We start from the raw sequence: 15158 nt of genomic DNA on the forward strand, positions 1-15158 counted from the left end.
CTGCACTCCAGTCTGGGTGACAGAGTGAGACTCCAACTAAAAAAAAAAAAAAAATTGGCCTAACTGCAGCCAGGCTTGGTGGCTCAAACTGTAATCCCAGCACTTTGGAAGGCTAAGGCAGGTGGATTGCCTGAGCTGTGGGTTCGAGACCAGCTGGGGCAACTTGGTGAGCCCTTGTCTCTACAATAAAAATAAAAAACTAGCCGGGCATGGTAGCATGTGCTTGTAGTTCTGGCTTCTTGAAAGACTGAGGTAAAAGGATCGCCAGAGCTCAGCAGGTTTAGCTGGGGTGGTCATGGTTGTGCCACTGTACTCCAGCCTGGGCAACAGACAGAGTAAGACTTCAACTCAAAAAAAAAAAAAAATTGGCTTAACTACAGGAACCATGGAACTTTGTAGAGACTTGGGCTTGGGATTTGAGAGGGAAACTGTTTTCCTTACTTCCTTCTTCCAGGGAAAAAAACTGTTTGGCACTTGAAGGGGAATCTCAGTTGTCCTATACCTGGCACCCAGGGAGGGAAATACTTTGTGAGGCGGATTTTGCCTTTCAAATACCTTGTTAAAAACGAAAGATATTCATTTAACAGAGAACTACACACTAACATGGGTTCGTTAACTGTAACTAAGTTATATTTAAGGAGACAAACAGGTTTAGGGTTGGAGCAAAGGTAAAGATGAAAGCACTTTTTATAAAATACCACTTTATAGAAGCTGTGAATGAATCAGTCGAGCAACAGAGAAGTTCAATGAGGAGGGAGAGGCAGAAGCCTTAGGTTTCCCCTGCTGTGAACTCCTTTCCTGGTGCCCAACAGATGAAGCAGAGGAAAGCCCAGAGCAAGAGCCCAGAAGTGTCCACTTTGTGCTGAGGTAGAGGAGACCAGAGGGGAGAGCATGCCTACTGCTGCCTCATCATTTATGATCCGTTTCCTTCCCCACAATGATTTCGGTCATGGAAAATGGTAAGTCCAGAACACGCTCACGCAGACATACAGCCCTTGGCATAAGCTGTTTGTAGACTGCTTAAGGAAGAAAGTTCTAGGGTAAAATCTATAGAGAGTGAATGAGGAATACCCATGAAGGCTTAACAACTATTCCACTAAGCTGTCGAGGGAGATTTCATCACATGTGTTAGATTCAAACTTGCCTGTTGTCATTAAAAATTATGTTTAAAGTCTTTAGCACTTATTATTTTGTCTTGATAAGAAAGTTCCACTTTCATCTTTAAACTCATGGCTGTCATGTGGATTTTCAGCTTAAAGGCATGTCTCCTCCCCAGACTATGGAGACGCTACTTGCCTAATTTCAGGTCAAGCATCAAGAAGGAATAACAAATCTTCCAAATGTCAGAAAAGCAAGCCTGTGAAAAGAGGGGGCTTTTAAGGGGTCTATTAATTCTTGTAGCAAAGACAACCGGGATAGAAAAAGAGGTGACTTCCTCAATGAATAGAACCCAAAGTTCAGAACTGCCTTAGAGGCTTTGCACTAAGTATGTCAGAGTCAAAAATCACTTCGTTGAAAATTAAAGCTGAAGGTTTTCTTTACTAATTTGAAGGATTTCTTTAGAGTTTTGTTTAGAAAAAGTACCACTTAAAAGTGGCAAAAGGCAAAGGTGTCTCAAGGTATAAAAATTCTCTCTGGTTCTTCCCCCCCCCGCCCATTGGGATCTTACTCTGTCACCCAGACTGGAGTGCAGTGGCACGATCACGGCTCACTGTAGCCTCAACCTCCTGGGCTCAGGCGAACCTTCTGCCTCAGCCTCCCAAGTAACTGCATGCATGTGCTAGTATGCCTGGCTAATATTTTTAATATTTTTTTGTAGAGATGAGGTCTCGCTATGTTGCCCACACTGGTTTTGAACTTTTGAGCTCAAGCAATCCTCTCACCTCAGCTTCTCAAAATGCTGAGATTACATGCATGAGCCATTGTGTCTGGTCATAAAAAAGTCTCCTTGGTTCTAACAAGTACCGACACATTGACCAAGTCCTATACGTTCCATTTGATGACCTTAGCAATAACCTCAGGTGGGGAAAATTTTTATTTTCTGTGTGTGTGATGACGTCTACAATAAAAATGAAGCCAGAGAAATAAAATACCCCATGTCTCAGCTTCAGTCACTCTCACCATTTAGTGGAGGTAAACTCGACTATGGCTTTATGATGACACTTTCTAAACACGTTGCTCACAGAGACCCACTTTACCTCCAGGTTAAGTGCCATCTCCTTGGGCCCTGCCTGGTCATGTGACCCAAAGTAGCATGCCACCCCCCCGCTAGTCTATCTGAATTCTCTCTCACATCATAGTCTAATATTTCTCCCATCTGTCCACTGTCTTATTTGCTCCTCACAGAACGTTAAGCTTCATGAAAGAACATACTGTTCTTTGCCTGGAACAGTGCCTGACACCTAGCAGATCCTCAATAAATCTTTAAGTTAACGCATTTGAGCCTCTACTCTTTTGTTCTAATATTTCCCCACACTATATTAAAATTCAAGTGCTGAGGGGGGCACACTTCATTAATAAGGGTACCTGATCTCAAACCACGTGAAGTGATCCCGGGACCAAAGTCAGGCCCAAACTTTACCTGTACAATGACTATTTGTATATCTAATCCTGAATTGTACCCCACATCTTTAAAATAAACAAAAAAGTCAAAATTACCACTCTTTTGGAACCTCCAATCTAGTGTAATAAGAACAAATTACTGGATATTTAACAAAAAAATAAAATAAAATTCAAGTGCTTCAAATCAGGACCTAAGGAGAATCAGGGAAGCCCAGCTGACCCGCGGATTGGATCCACAGCAATGGCACGGGGATTCACCAGATCCGTGTGGAAGAGGACCTTGCGCTCTGAGCCATCCAGCCGGGCCCTCTCTATCCTGTCCAGGCCACTGTCCGTCCAGTACATCGTTCGACGGAAGTAGTCGATGGCAAGTCCTTCGGGGCTTATCAGACCTGGAAATAAAGCAAAGGCAGGACTCAGCGTTTGCAGGTTACAAAGGGCTCCCTGAAGCACAGCAATCTGCTACGTTTGAACAGTTTAAAAAAAAAATGTCAGGCGTGGTGGCTCATGCCTGTAATCTCAACACTTTGGGAGGTGGAGGCAAGAGGACTGCCTGAGCCCATGGGTTTGAGATCAGCCTGGGCAACATGGTGAGACCTCATCTCTACAATAAATCAAAAAAAGAAAAATTAGTCGGGTGTGGTGGCGCATGCCTGTGGTTCCAGCTACTTGGAAGGATGAATGAGGTGGAAGGATCGCCTGAGTCCAGCAGGCCAAGGCTGTGGTGGCCATGAGCAGCGTGCCACTGTACTCCAGCCTGGGCAACAGTGAGACTCCAATTCAAAAAAAATGTCCCAAGAATCGCTAAGTTCCAAGACCCAGGTTAAGGGAGAAGCAGGTCCTTTTGTTACATATTTTGCCACCTCTAAACTAGCAGAACTGTGGGTGAGGGCACCAGCATCAACAGTGCTGGGACTAGGTGGAATAAGCTACGGCCACACCCTGAATTCCTGCTCACAGTGAGAATTGCCTTTTCATCCCTTGTGCGTGGATGTGACTGTTTACAGAGAGGCCAGTCTTGAAAGCTCAAGAAAGTGACTTACCTAGAACTTTGCCTTCCCTCACAGGAGGAGCACTGAGGGAGACTTGAGCGTAACAGAGGCAGGTGACCTAGTAGAGTCACAGGAAATGCACAGAGCCTGAGTGAAGCTGCTTACCTGAGGAAACGATTGTCTCAGGCTCTGATCCCAGTTCCAGACTGGCACGACTGATCGTCCGCCCAGCAACGTCTGTCCAGTACACCATCCGCTCCCGGCAGTCATAATCAATTCCCACGACTATGGAACCCTTCATGCACCAAATCACAGAAGTGGAAGAATTAGGATTCTTTTTTTATTTTTTATTTTGAGTCAGAGTCTCACTCTGTCACCCAGGCTGGAGTTCAGTGGAATGCTCACAGCCACTCCAGCCTCGACCTGCTGGACTTAGGCAATCCTTCTGCCTCAGCCTGCCAAGTAGCTGAAACTACAGGCATGCGCCACCATGCCTGGCTAATTTTTTGATTTACCGTAGAGACAAGGTCTCACCAAGGTGCCCAGGCTGATCTCGATCACCTGAGAACTCAGGCAATCCTTTTGCCTCTGCCTCCCAAAGTACTGGGATTACAGTTGTGAGCCACTGTTGTGAGTGCCCGGCCTAAGAATTAGGATTCTTTACATGTCCCCCGAGTTCACACTCAGAGCCCTGCTCATGCTCGGCTGCTGTGAATAACTCAACCCTGTGGTCTTGTTGGCAACAAAGTAGCTGGACACTCCCTGGGATCAAACCCAGGCTTGGCCACTTACCAGCTGTGTGACTTTGGGGACTTAACCTCTCTATGCCTTGGTCTCCTCATTTGCAAAATGAAGCTAATAGTAGGACCTACTTCATGTGGTCACTATAAACCTTAGTACCATAAATGCCTGTGAAGCATCCTAATTAGTAATTAGTATAGAGTGAGTTCTTCAATTACAGTTGATGGTAAGAACAAAGTGATTTCATAAAATACATCAGCCCCTTCAGTGATTAGAGGTCCTGGTAAAGTAAGTGCTTTGTATTTTACTGGTCAAAAATGGAATCCTTCCAAGTGTTATCATCACTTTTTCAAAGAGCCTTTCCAAAATCCGTCAACATATGCCAACAAATCTACTCTTCCCTCCTCTGTGAAAAAGATGAACTCTTTCCCCAAACTATGATGCAATCACCTATTCTCCTGCCCTGACTCCTAGTCTTGCTTCCTCAAGTCTTTGGTTGTGTTCTGTCTAAAAGAAAGTCTGTAATTTGATGGGCTTAGGAACTGGAAAAGGTCATCTAAGCTCTAGCTAGCGAGGTCTCCCATCCTTCCTTATTGCCAAATAAATGGCAGTCTTTTCTTAAAATGCTGAGTCTGTGACAGTTCAACAGACTAGTTGATAGTTCTTCAACTCCAGGCAGTACTTGCTTCATTCAAATCCCAATCCAGACTCCGCTCTGAGAAACCCTGCACATGTGCAAAGTCGACATCCTGGGGCCATCTGGCTGTCCCCAGGTCACACCAGTTCCCACCTTGCCCAACAAAGCCTCCTGGGGCTCGGCTTGATTTATGCCTGGGGAAAGCTGTCAGCACAAGAAAGCCTGGATGAAACAGGATTTGGCTCCTGTGGAAAAACAGGCAGTTCATAAGATCAACTGCATTTTTACTTGAAAATTAAAATTAAAAAGTCGCCTGTCCCAGGCAAGAGTACACATTCATGTGATCTCTTATTAACCCAGAAAATTAAGGGATTCATAAGCCCATGTCATGACTTCAAAGTTTCTTGAGAAAAAAGTCCCGGTGAGAACTCATGTTCTATTTCTCTTCCACCACCACCACCACCACCATGCTGGTCCCATCAGGGGCATGTTCTGAAATGCAGTCAAGCTCCCAGATGTGGCTAGACTAAGAGACAGTTAGTTTGGGGTGATGGCAACTTCTTAGTTTCTACCTCCTTTAAGAGCAACATTCACAAAACAGCAGTTACGGTTTGTCTGTGGCAGGGGGTGGACAACAAATTTGAATCTTAAAAAGGAAGAAAAAAATGCATCTCGTTCTGAATACTGGCTTCAGCTCAGTTTTTCTGGAACCAGACAGGGAGTTAGTTCATTAACAGAAGTAAATGTAAACACGAACACTGTACCAGTCTTTCTCATGGGTGAACATGTACCTGGAGGCAAAGTTTAAAAACGGAGTCAGGTGGGTGCAGGTGGCTCGTGCCTGTAATCCCAGCAACTTTGAGAGGCTGTGGCAGGAAGATTGTTTGAGCCTAGGAATCTGAGACCAGCCTGGGCAACATAGTGAGACCCCATCTCTACAAAAATTCCAAAAAATTAACTGGGTGTGGTGGCATAAGCCTGTAGTCCCAACTACTTAAGAGACTGAAGGTGGAGGATCGCTTGAGCCCGGAAGTTTGAGGCTGTGGTGAACTGTGAGTATGCCACTGCACTCCAGCCCAGGTGACAGAATGGGAGCTTGACTCAAAAACAAAACAAAATGGAACCAAAGGATTTTCCACTGTGTCAATGCCTTTTTAGAGAGTCCCCCTCCCCACTTTTCCTCATCTTAGAAAAGAAATCTCTCTCCAAAATAGAGTGCCTTGGCAGTATGGAGACTGCTGGCTCGGGAAGCAGCAAGTATCCCCTCGGGAAAGCTCCATCCACTCCTCTTCCAGGCACACATCCTCTCCAAGCATTCATCTATGAAAGAGTCCAAGAAGGTTAGGAAAGAAGCAAGCCCAAGTGACAGAAACAGGATGGGGCGAGGAAGCTGTAACAGGGAGGTAGCCAGTAACTGATTTCCACTTGGAGTTCTCGACTGATCGCAGAAGCCACACTTTGCAGCTAGTCCTCCTGTTTCTTGGATGCCAGGATATCCCTGGAGATGGCTGTGACATGGACAGAAAGAACTCTGGGGCCTTGGGCTAAGAGGGTCAGTTTTCCTGTAGATCACTATCCAGCCTCCCTATCCTGTCTTGCTGTGTGACTTTGGGTGCTTCACATCTTTATGCCGGTTTCAGTTGCAAAACGAGGTTAACATCAGAGCCTATTTCACGTGGTTGTTACAAAGAGAATACAGCAACATGAAATTCCCTGTCCATACATCTGACTTCACTAAGCAACCAGAGGAGAGCCTTGGTCACTCACATGTGATTCCCAGGGACAGACAGCCCCACTTCCGCAGTGGTGGCACCAGGCCCATGAAGTTGGACTGTAGCCCGGAAACCTTCCTGGACACTCCTGGGTCTTCTGAAAGCTGAGCCTAGCCACCCCCTGTGCCTAGCCCCACCTCCAAACAACCCACTCTACTCCCCTACCCTCACCCCCCACAGGAGAAATCCACTTTACATGAAGGGATAGCAAGGTCTTGGCTGTGTCCTTCTGCAGCCTGGTGCCGTTGAGGGGCAAGTGTCCGATCTGCTGGCCCTGGGCATAGAGCAGGAAGGTGCCCATGGATGGAGGGGTCACATCAGGCCGGGGTGTGGGCCGGACCGTGGGTGGAGCCACTGTGGGTATACCTGTGGGTGGGAAAGGGAACCAGGGAAGGTGGGTAGAAGGGAAGAAAAGTTACTCTCCCACATACTGGAGTCTCCAAAAACATCAAAAGTTCTTCACCCTGGACAGATGTGCTCCAGATGGTCTTCAAAAGAACTTCTAATTTCTAGGTTTTTTTCCCAAGGACCCATTATGCAAATCTGCCAATTACTAGGGAGGAAGACAACAAAATACTTCCCTCAGAACACAGCTGAACACTTTTTTGTTGTTTTGTTTCAAGGGGGAAAAAAACAGAGCTAGTATTGTGTCAGCTTCTCTTCCGGGGGCCCAGGGTGACATGTGTCCCCTTTCACCCTGGGCTGGGGAGGAGGAGGAATAATCGCTTGTTGAACTAAGTTCCAGATGTTCCAATTACAGAAACTGCTAATGACAAAAACCAAACGCCAAATCCAAATTGGGATCTTGCGTGGATTATGGATCAACAAGGCAGAGAGTAGCTCCTTTCATCAGACCTGGTGACACCTCCTTTCCCTACCATCACCCACAGCTGGCAGCCTGCCTACAGGAAGACCTTGGTCACGGCTGAGGTGAGGGAGGGCTGTCCTGGGTGCTTACACACAGGGGTGAATGCTTACACGCAGGGGTGGTGCCCTGCTGGGAGCGCGTGCCCTGCAGCTCTCTGCCATCTCTGTCCACACACCAGCAGAAGTCACTCTTCCCATGGCACTGCAGGGGGATGAAGTGGCCCAGGTCATCACACTGGGGCACGTACTGGTCGTCCCGGGGTGTGCCGCCATAGTGTTCCAGCAGGCTTTCCCTCCAGCGTTCACAGACGGTCTGGGGCCGCTGAGTGGGCTCTGAGTAGACAGAGGAGTAAAGGCCTTTGATGGTGAGCCAAGGACAGAGGCAGAATGAAATGTGAGATCCTCATGCCTGGCCTCCCGGCCTTCCTTTTCCAGAAACGAGGTCTCAGCCGAGCCCCTGGATACTGGACCTGGGAAGCACAGGTGCCCTAAGAAGTTCTCTGTGGGAATCAGGAGAAGAGATCATCTTGATGTTCCTGTCTCCCCAGGCCAGGAGGGTCTGAAGGCCCAGTCAGGAAAGAACAAAAGGAGATCAGATGAGCGGCGCAGGGTTCAGTCAGCCTGGAAAGGGCGCTGACGCCCTTAGGCCAGGGAGACCCACACTGGCCTCCTGCCTGTGTCCACGGCACCCCTGCTGATGGAGCCCTTGTGTAGATGTTCTCTATGGACCCAGTGGCCTGGGTGAGGCTCAAAGTCAATTTTAATGCTTTCCTACTTGCTGCAAAGTTCCAGGACCTGCTGCTGAGAGGGCCAACTTAAGACCAGCCAGTGTGGGACTTAGAGAGTATTACTAAAAGCCCAACTATGCCACATGGCCCTCAGTGTCCACTGAAAAACGATATTAAGTCAAAGTAAAACTGAATGGATCTAGCCCAGTTTCTATAAGTTCTTTAGCCATCCTGCTGCTGGGATTATCTCAAAGCCAAGCCTCTTTCTGCAGGCTCTAGATTCCTGTCATGCTGCTCTGTCCCCTCTTCTTTCTCCAGCGTCTTCCCCACCTGTCCCCTTCCCATCACAGCTCACTCCATGCTTAAAGTCCTGCTGGCTTCTGTGGTGGAGTCATTTCCTTCCAAGCTGTTTCCACAGCACTAACTGGGCTCTGCCCCAAACATGGGTGGTTCTCTGTCTGAAAAGGGTCTGCTGAAAGTTACTGAAATAATTTGCTCATTTCTGATAGGCAAACCTAAAGGAATGTCAGTAAAAGGAAGTGCTCCTTCCTTTTAAATTCCTGCCACTCACAGCCTCAAAGTCTGCAGAATCTCACAGCCAAGTACCTACCTACTTGTTACCATCACTTGGATGTATAACAGAAATCTCAACACTAAAAAACAAGGACTCTGCTGTCCCCATCACACCTGCTCCTCTTTCATGCTTTCCATGTCAGTAAATAACACCTCCATTTTCTCACTTCTCAGACCCAGTGAGTCCTTTCTTTCTCCACATCTGATATGTCAAAACATCTTGTCAGCTCCACCTTCAGAAGCCACTCAGAATATCTTCACTTCTCACCACCTCCACCCCATCATCCTGGCCAAAGCCCCCACTATCCTACTGGGATTTCTGGAGTAGCCTTCTCACTGGTTTTCCATCTTCCAGGCTCCTCTGTCTTCCCTTCCCCAACACCAGTGTAAACTCAACTACCAGCCAGAGGGGTCCATTTAAAACACAAAGGGGCCGGGAGTGAGTGATGGCTCAATGCCTATCATCCCAGGACTTTGGGAGCCCAGGGGTTCAAGAGCAGCCTGGGTAACGTGGTGAGACCTCATCTCTACAATAAATCAAAAATACTAGTCAGGCATGGTGGCACATGCCTGTAGTTCCAGCGACTTGGAAGGCTGAGGTGGAAGAATTGCCAGAGTCCAGCAGGCCAAGGCTGTGGTGGCCGTGAGTGTGCCACTGCACTCCAGCCTGGGTGACAAAGTGAGATACTGAATCAAATAAATAAATAACAATAAATAAATAAATACAACACAAAGGCATTTTGCATCACTCCTTTGCTCAAAACCCTCCAGTGACTTCAAAAAACAAAGTTGTAAACATTATGACTGGACTCCATCACCTACAATTCCTCTGGGAAATCAGGGAGACTGAATAACGGAGCCAGAGTTCCAACCCAAAGTGCTCAACTGTTATACATGCCAGGGTTGGGGGAAGTGTCTGCCCTTCAGCTGCCTCAATAGCTCATGACCTATGGTATGCAAAACTCTTTTATTTAAGAGTTTCTGGAGCTGGGTGTGGTGGCCCACACCTGTCATCCTGGCACTTCAGGAGGCAGAGGTGAGAGGATTGCCTGAGCCCATGGGTTTGAGACCAGCCTGGGCAACATGGCAAGATCTCATCCCTACAATAAATTAAAAAAAAAAAAAAAAAAAATCAGCCGGGCGTGGTGGTGCGTGCCTGTAGTTCCAGCTACTTGGAAGACTGAAGCAAAAGGATCACCTGGGCCCAGCAGGTCAAGGCTGTGGTGGCTGTGAGCGTGCCACTCCACTCTAGCCTGGCTGACAGAGGGAGACTCCAACTCAAAAAATAAAAAAATAAAAATAAGAGTTCATGGAGAAGGTAGGACTCTGACTTCCTTACCCAAATGTGTCTCAAGGGACCCAATGAGGAAAATGCTACTTCCTCAAACACTCTGGGATTCTCTGAAGAAGTCCCCAGTGCTACCCCTGCTTTACATTTTGAACTCAGAGGACCCATTTTTGGTTCAAAGGACCACCCAGCAAGGCACAGTTCTTTGTTTGGAATGCAGACACCAAGCACAGTCAACACCTAGGAAATGAGTGTCTTGACCCTCGTTCATGGGCAAGCCTTTCATTACTTACTATTGGCAGCTATTTCTCAGTCCGACCATGCATATTTTCCCTTCTGTTTCTGGTTGGCAGGGGTTTAAAGGTTTTGAAATCTTGGGCACTGGGTGTCCTCACCCCACTCAAGCTGACCACATTATGCAGATAAGACTAGTCAGAAATGGCAGCCACGGCCCAGCCAGCACCAAGAGAAGAGTCTGGACATGAGAAAGGCTTTATAAAGGAACGTGTCCCTGTTTCAGTCATTCACTTCTCAGGCTCTTGGCTCTTCTTTGAATCACTGTCCTTAGCACATGGCTTGTCTTAATAAATTGAACAGAATTCTGAATCACTCCCCTAAGGCGCCCACACAACTATCTGAGTTCTTCAAATCCCAGCTGGAATTAGCACCAAACCTTTTCAAAGAGAAAGCATGAGCGAAAGAGGATTTCTCTATACACTTTTTTTGAACCTGCAAAATCTTTTCCTAAAACCAGAGACAAAGAGGGACTAAGCGTCACTGTGGATTGAGCCATTACCAATTTTTACCTATACAGTTTTAGAACCACTAAACTCCTGGCCATAACAATTAAGATTATTGAAAGAAGCAAAAGTATCAATAATTCTCTCATTCTTCTTACTTTCACACATTAAAAGCCAAGGCTAGTATTTATAGACCCCTTCTCAATAGTAAAAATAGATCTTTGGATAGCAAGCTCCTAGACATAGAAAACGTTTTAGCTAAGACGGTGTCAAGCCAATCCTGTTATTCATACTAAAATTCTTCTGCAATAATAATTTTAAAAGTTCTACCCATCTTTGAACAATTCAACAAGAAACAGAAAGTTGCCTGGCCAGCTGCTGTTGGCATCGACCGTGAACACTTAGTCACCATACCCCATCCGGGAATTCTCAGGTGGCTGCAGACATGCTCGTCATTAGCACCTCCACTGACCCCAATTATGCAGATGAGACTAGACAGAAATGGCAGCCACGGCCCAGCCAGCACCAAGAGAGGAGTCTAGACATGAGAAAGGTTTCACAAAGGAACATGTCCCTATTTTAGTCTCGTATGAGCTAACAAAAGACAGACACCTGTGTTTCTCCCAAGGGTGGCTGAGGCAAGAGTGATTTCCCCATCAACAGGTTGGGATAGGGTAGAGAGGGCTGGGGTCTCTGGGTTGGAGAACACTAGCTGAAGCCACCTACTTATTTTTCCTCTGGATATTAATGCAGGTGCCAGACTGTTTCCTAGAATTCAGAAGGCAGGGTAAGTGAGATAGCCACGTAGGAAGGCAGTTTTCCTTCTGGATAAATGCAGGTCTGGCCAGTCCTCTAAGCTCTCAGATGTCTCTCAGTTGCCATCACAGCTCTAGGATAGCAGCCTCAGCCTGACCTACATGCTCAATCTCAACTGTCGATCTTGTACCGAACAAGGGTCTACCAGGCTAGAGTCCAATGTGTATTAGAGGTCACATATGTTATGTGCATATCTCTATGTCCCTATAACACATGCATGTATATAAACATACAGTTATTACTCAAGCATTTCTGGAAGGGAAGAAGCTATGAAAGGATGGTGACTGCATTATCTGCATAGGGGTTATGATCTACCTGCCATCAGTACCATTCAGCTTCTTGAACCCCAGGCCTAGGCTGGTATGAGGTTTCTTTCCCGGTTGGCTCACCTGGTGGTGGTCTACAGTGAGGCGGGGTGGATCCGGGCGGAGTCCGGGTACCAGGGACTTCATGACCATCATGGTCCACGCACCAGCAGAAGCCAGTGCTGCCATGACACTGCAGGGGCAGGAAGTTGCCCTGCTCATCGCACTGAGGGATGTGGAGCCCAGGGTAGGGCTGCTGTGCCTGGGCATGGCGCTGCTGGTGTTCACAGGGTGTGTGGCCTGAGGAGGAGTCTTCCAGGACCAGGGAACAGGGAGACACAAAGGAGAAATGAGATGCACTACAACCCATACACTTTCATTATGCAACAGCATGGCATGGGAGAAATAGCAAGGCATTGGGATTTTTGGAGCCCCAGATATGTTTGTATTATTATTATTATTATTTTGAGTTGGAGTCTCACTCCACCGCCCAGACTGGAGTGCAGTGACACGCTCCTGGCCACTGCAGCCTCGACCTGCTGGGCTCTGGTGATCCTTCCGCCTCAGCCTCCCAAGTAACTGGAATTACAGGCACACGCTACCATGCCTGGCTAGTTTTTTTGATTTATTATAGAGAAGAGGTCTAGCCAAGTTGCCTGGGGGGGGTGTCTTGAACGCGTGGGCTCAGGCAATCCACTCACCTTAGCCTCCCAAAGTGCTGGGATTACAGGCTGAGCCACCGAGCCTGGCCATTTTTTTTTTGAGTCAGAGTCTCAGGGTACAGGGACAGCCCAGGCTACCAGGCTGGAGTACAGTGGATAATCTTGGCTCAGGTAATTTTCCCACCTCAGCCTCCTGAGTAGCTGTACATTTGATTTTTCTTTTTCTTTTGTAGAGATGAGGTCTGCCTATGTTGCCAGGCAGGTCTCAAGCAATCCTCCTACCTCAGCCTCCCAAAGTACCGGGATTACAGGTGTGAGCCATCATGCCCAGCCAGCCCCCAAATAGGCCAATATTGTCCTATTTGATTATCAGATTGATTTGAAGTCAGCTTATTTTAGCTCTGCCACTGTCTACCTAGTTTCTCCCCAATTTTCCCAGTTCACCCATTAAGGCCCTGGCTGACCCTAAATGTAAAGCTGCCCAGTCCCTCCATCAGCCCTCAGGGGCCTGCTGCTGTCTGGTTAAAATGAAAAGCAGCCCATGGCATCGATTCAAACAGCCCAAGAGACTCTAGAGAAAACAAGCCAAAGCCCACTCACCCCCAGAGGCCCACAATTTAAGTCTGAGAAGCTCCAGGTCAAAGCAGACACTAGTAGGCATCAGCTGACCAAGTCCCCCTAAAGCAGTCACCATGGGCACTAAGTCCTGTCTCACTAGTGCATATGGCTCCTGTTTGGTAAACTTTGCCTTAAGACTTCATCCAAATCACACTCATCAAGGCAAAGCAGATCACTTGGGTAGTTACTAGAACTGCTACTAGGTAGAAGGATGGATGGGTCATTCAGGCCTCCAAGAAGGTTAAGAACAGTGAACTTTCAGTAAACAAGGCAGCAGGAGGTAACTGAGGAAGAAATACAGAGCCTGAAAAATCCACCAAGGCCTTAGACCGGATCAAGAATGGGCGAGTGTCATAGAAAAATACCACTGGAGAATCTGTGAGATACACCACCCTTACCAAGGTCACCTGACCCTTCTACCCTTACCAGGTGTGCACTGCAATCCGTCTCCCCGGTATCCAGGTTGACAATGGCAGGAGAAGGAACCAGGGGTGTTGTAGCAGGCAGCTGCAGGGTGACATCTGTTTTCCGAGCATTCATCAACATCTGCAGAAGTCAGGAACAGGGAGAGAGAGAGAGCAGAGGAAGGAAGGAACAGCATGACCTCACTGCACACAACCTGTGCTCCTGCATGGTCTTAGGACACGAGAAACAACGTCCGGTGGTCAGCCTCAGAAGACCCTTGGGCATGAACAGTAAAACACTGACCCCTAAAGTTCTGTGTAATTGAAAGAAAAAGAAAACCCGAGGAGCATGGGCGTTAACACATCAGACTAGAAACGTTCAGGGTAGAAGTCAAAGGGGTGGTCACTCATGGAAAAGGCAGACCCTGCTGTATATTTCTAGAGCATGTTTCATCTACAGTGAATTCCAGGAAGTTGTTACCTTTGAACTAACCTTCAGACTATAAATCATTAGCTTCCTTTCAGTAACACTACAATAAAGACCAATATATATAACAATAGTTGTTTCTTTTCTTTCATTGTGGGGACCATCTCCCTGTAACACTTATTTTTAGAAGCAAAAGAGCCAGATGAGGGCCCAAATATTTTTCCAACTAAGAAGCACATCCTGTCTTGTTGAATCAGAGTCCTATTGTCTAGAACCCCACGTTAACCAGATATTTTCTTTCCACTTTTATATATTTCTTTCCACTTTTAGAAGACATATAAGACCAAAAAAACAAAAAGTAAGAAAAATATTACCTAGGGTTTTGAAATGACACATTAAAAAAAAAATCTAAATGTGCCAGGCATATCCGTATAAACAATTCAGGCCCCTCCACTCTTTCCATGGCACTATAAGGATTAATTTTCATAATCCTATTTCTCAAAACTGCAAAATCCTGATCCTCCAAACAAAAGCCAGTTTGGATTCCTTTTCTTGTATTTAATGAACTCTCCACAGGTCAGCAACGGCAAGTCACCTTCCACCCACTACACCTCCCCCAAAAAAAGAAACTCTGAGAACTGAATTGTTAAAACTAACACCCAATGGATGAGATCAACTATCTTAAGAGACAGGAAATCTTCCTGAGCAAAAGGAAGATAAACAAAGGTCTGATCAAGAGTTGGCTGAAAAGAAAATGAAGCTGCAGTCACAGCTATAACAACAACCAGAAAATACAAAACGTGTGAATAGAAAAAACAAAACACAGGATAGGCGGTTGGTGTGGAACTCAGAAAACAGGAACGAACTATATTAATGTGGTACAGACCACAGCAAAGACACATCGGCCTGGGAAAGTGGAAACTCGGAGCCCAAATCTAATGTGAGCAGGCTGGGGACAGGGTGACACCTCGTTCAGCCTCCCACGCCCCAGGTGTGACCTCGTTGAGGGTTCACCCCACCACTCTT

General features: G+C 46.8%; 1 protein-coding gene across 1 annotated transcript in view; it reads right to left on the reverse strand.

Moving 5' to 3' along the window:
• The window catches only part of NID2 (nidogen 2), a 73132-nt gene that overhangs the window by 5076 nt on the left and 52898 nt on the right, over positions 1–15158 (reverse strand). Inside the window, exons 13-18 of the mRNA XM_021718796.1 lie at positions 13728–13847; positions 12106–12333; positions 7683–7904; positions 6901–7070; positions 3720–3849; positions 2783–2954 (exon numbers count right to left, since the gene is read on the reverse strand). Of these exons, the coding sequence (XP_021574471.1) occupies positions 2783–2954; positions 3720–3849; positions 6901–7070; positions 7683–7904; positions 12106–12333; positions 13728–13847 (1042 nt within the window). The remainder of the gene's footprint in view (positions 1–2782; positions 2955–3719; positions 3850–6900; positions 7071–7682; positions 7905–12105; positions 12334–13727; positions 13848–15158) is intronic.

The sequence above is a fragment of the Carlito syrichta genome, unplaced genomic scaffold (genome assembly GCF_000164805.1).
Source record: "Carlito syrichta isolate Samal-C Ts95f unplaced genomic scaffold, Tarsius_syrichta-2.0.1 Scaffold313468, whole genome shotgun sequence".
NCBI lineage: Eukaryota > Metazoa > Chordata > Mammalia > Primates > Tarsiidae > Carlito > Carlito syrichta.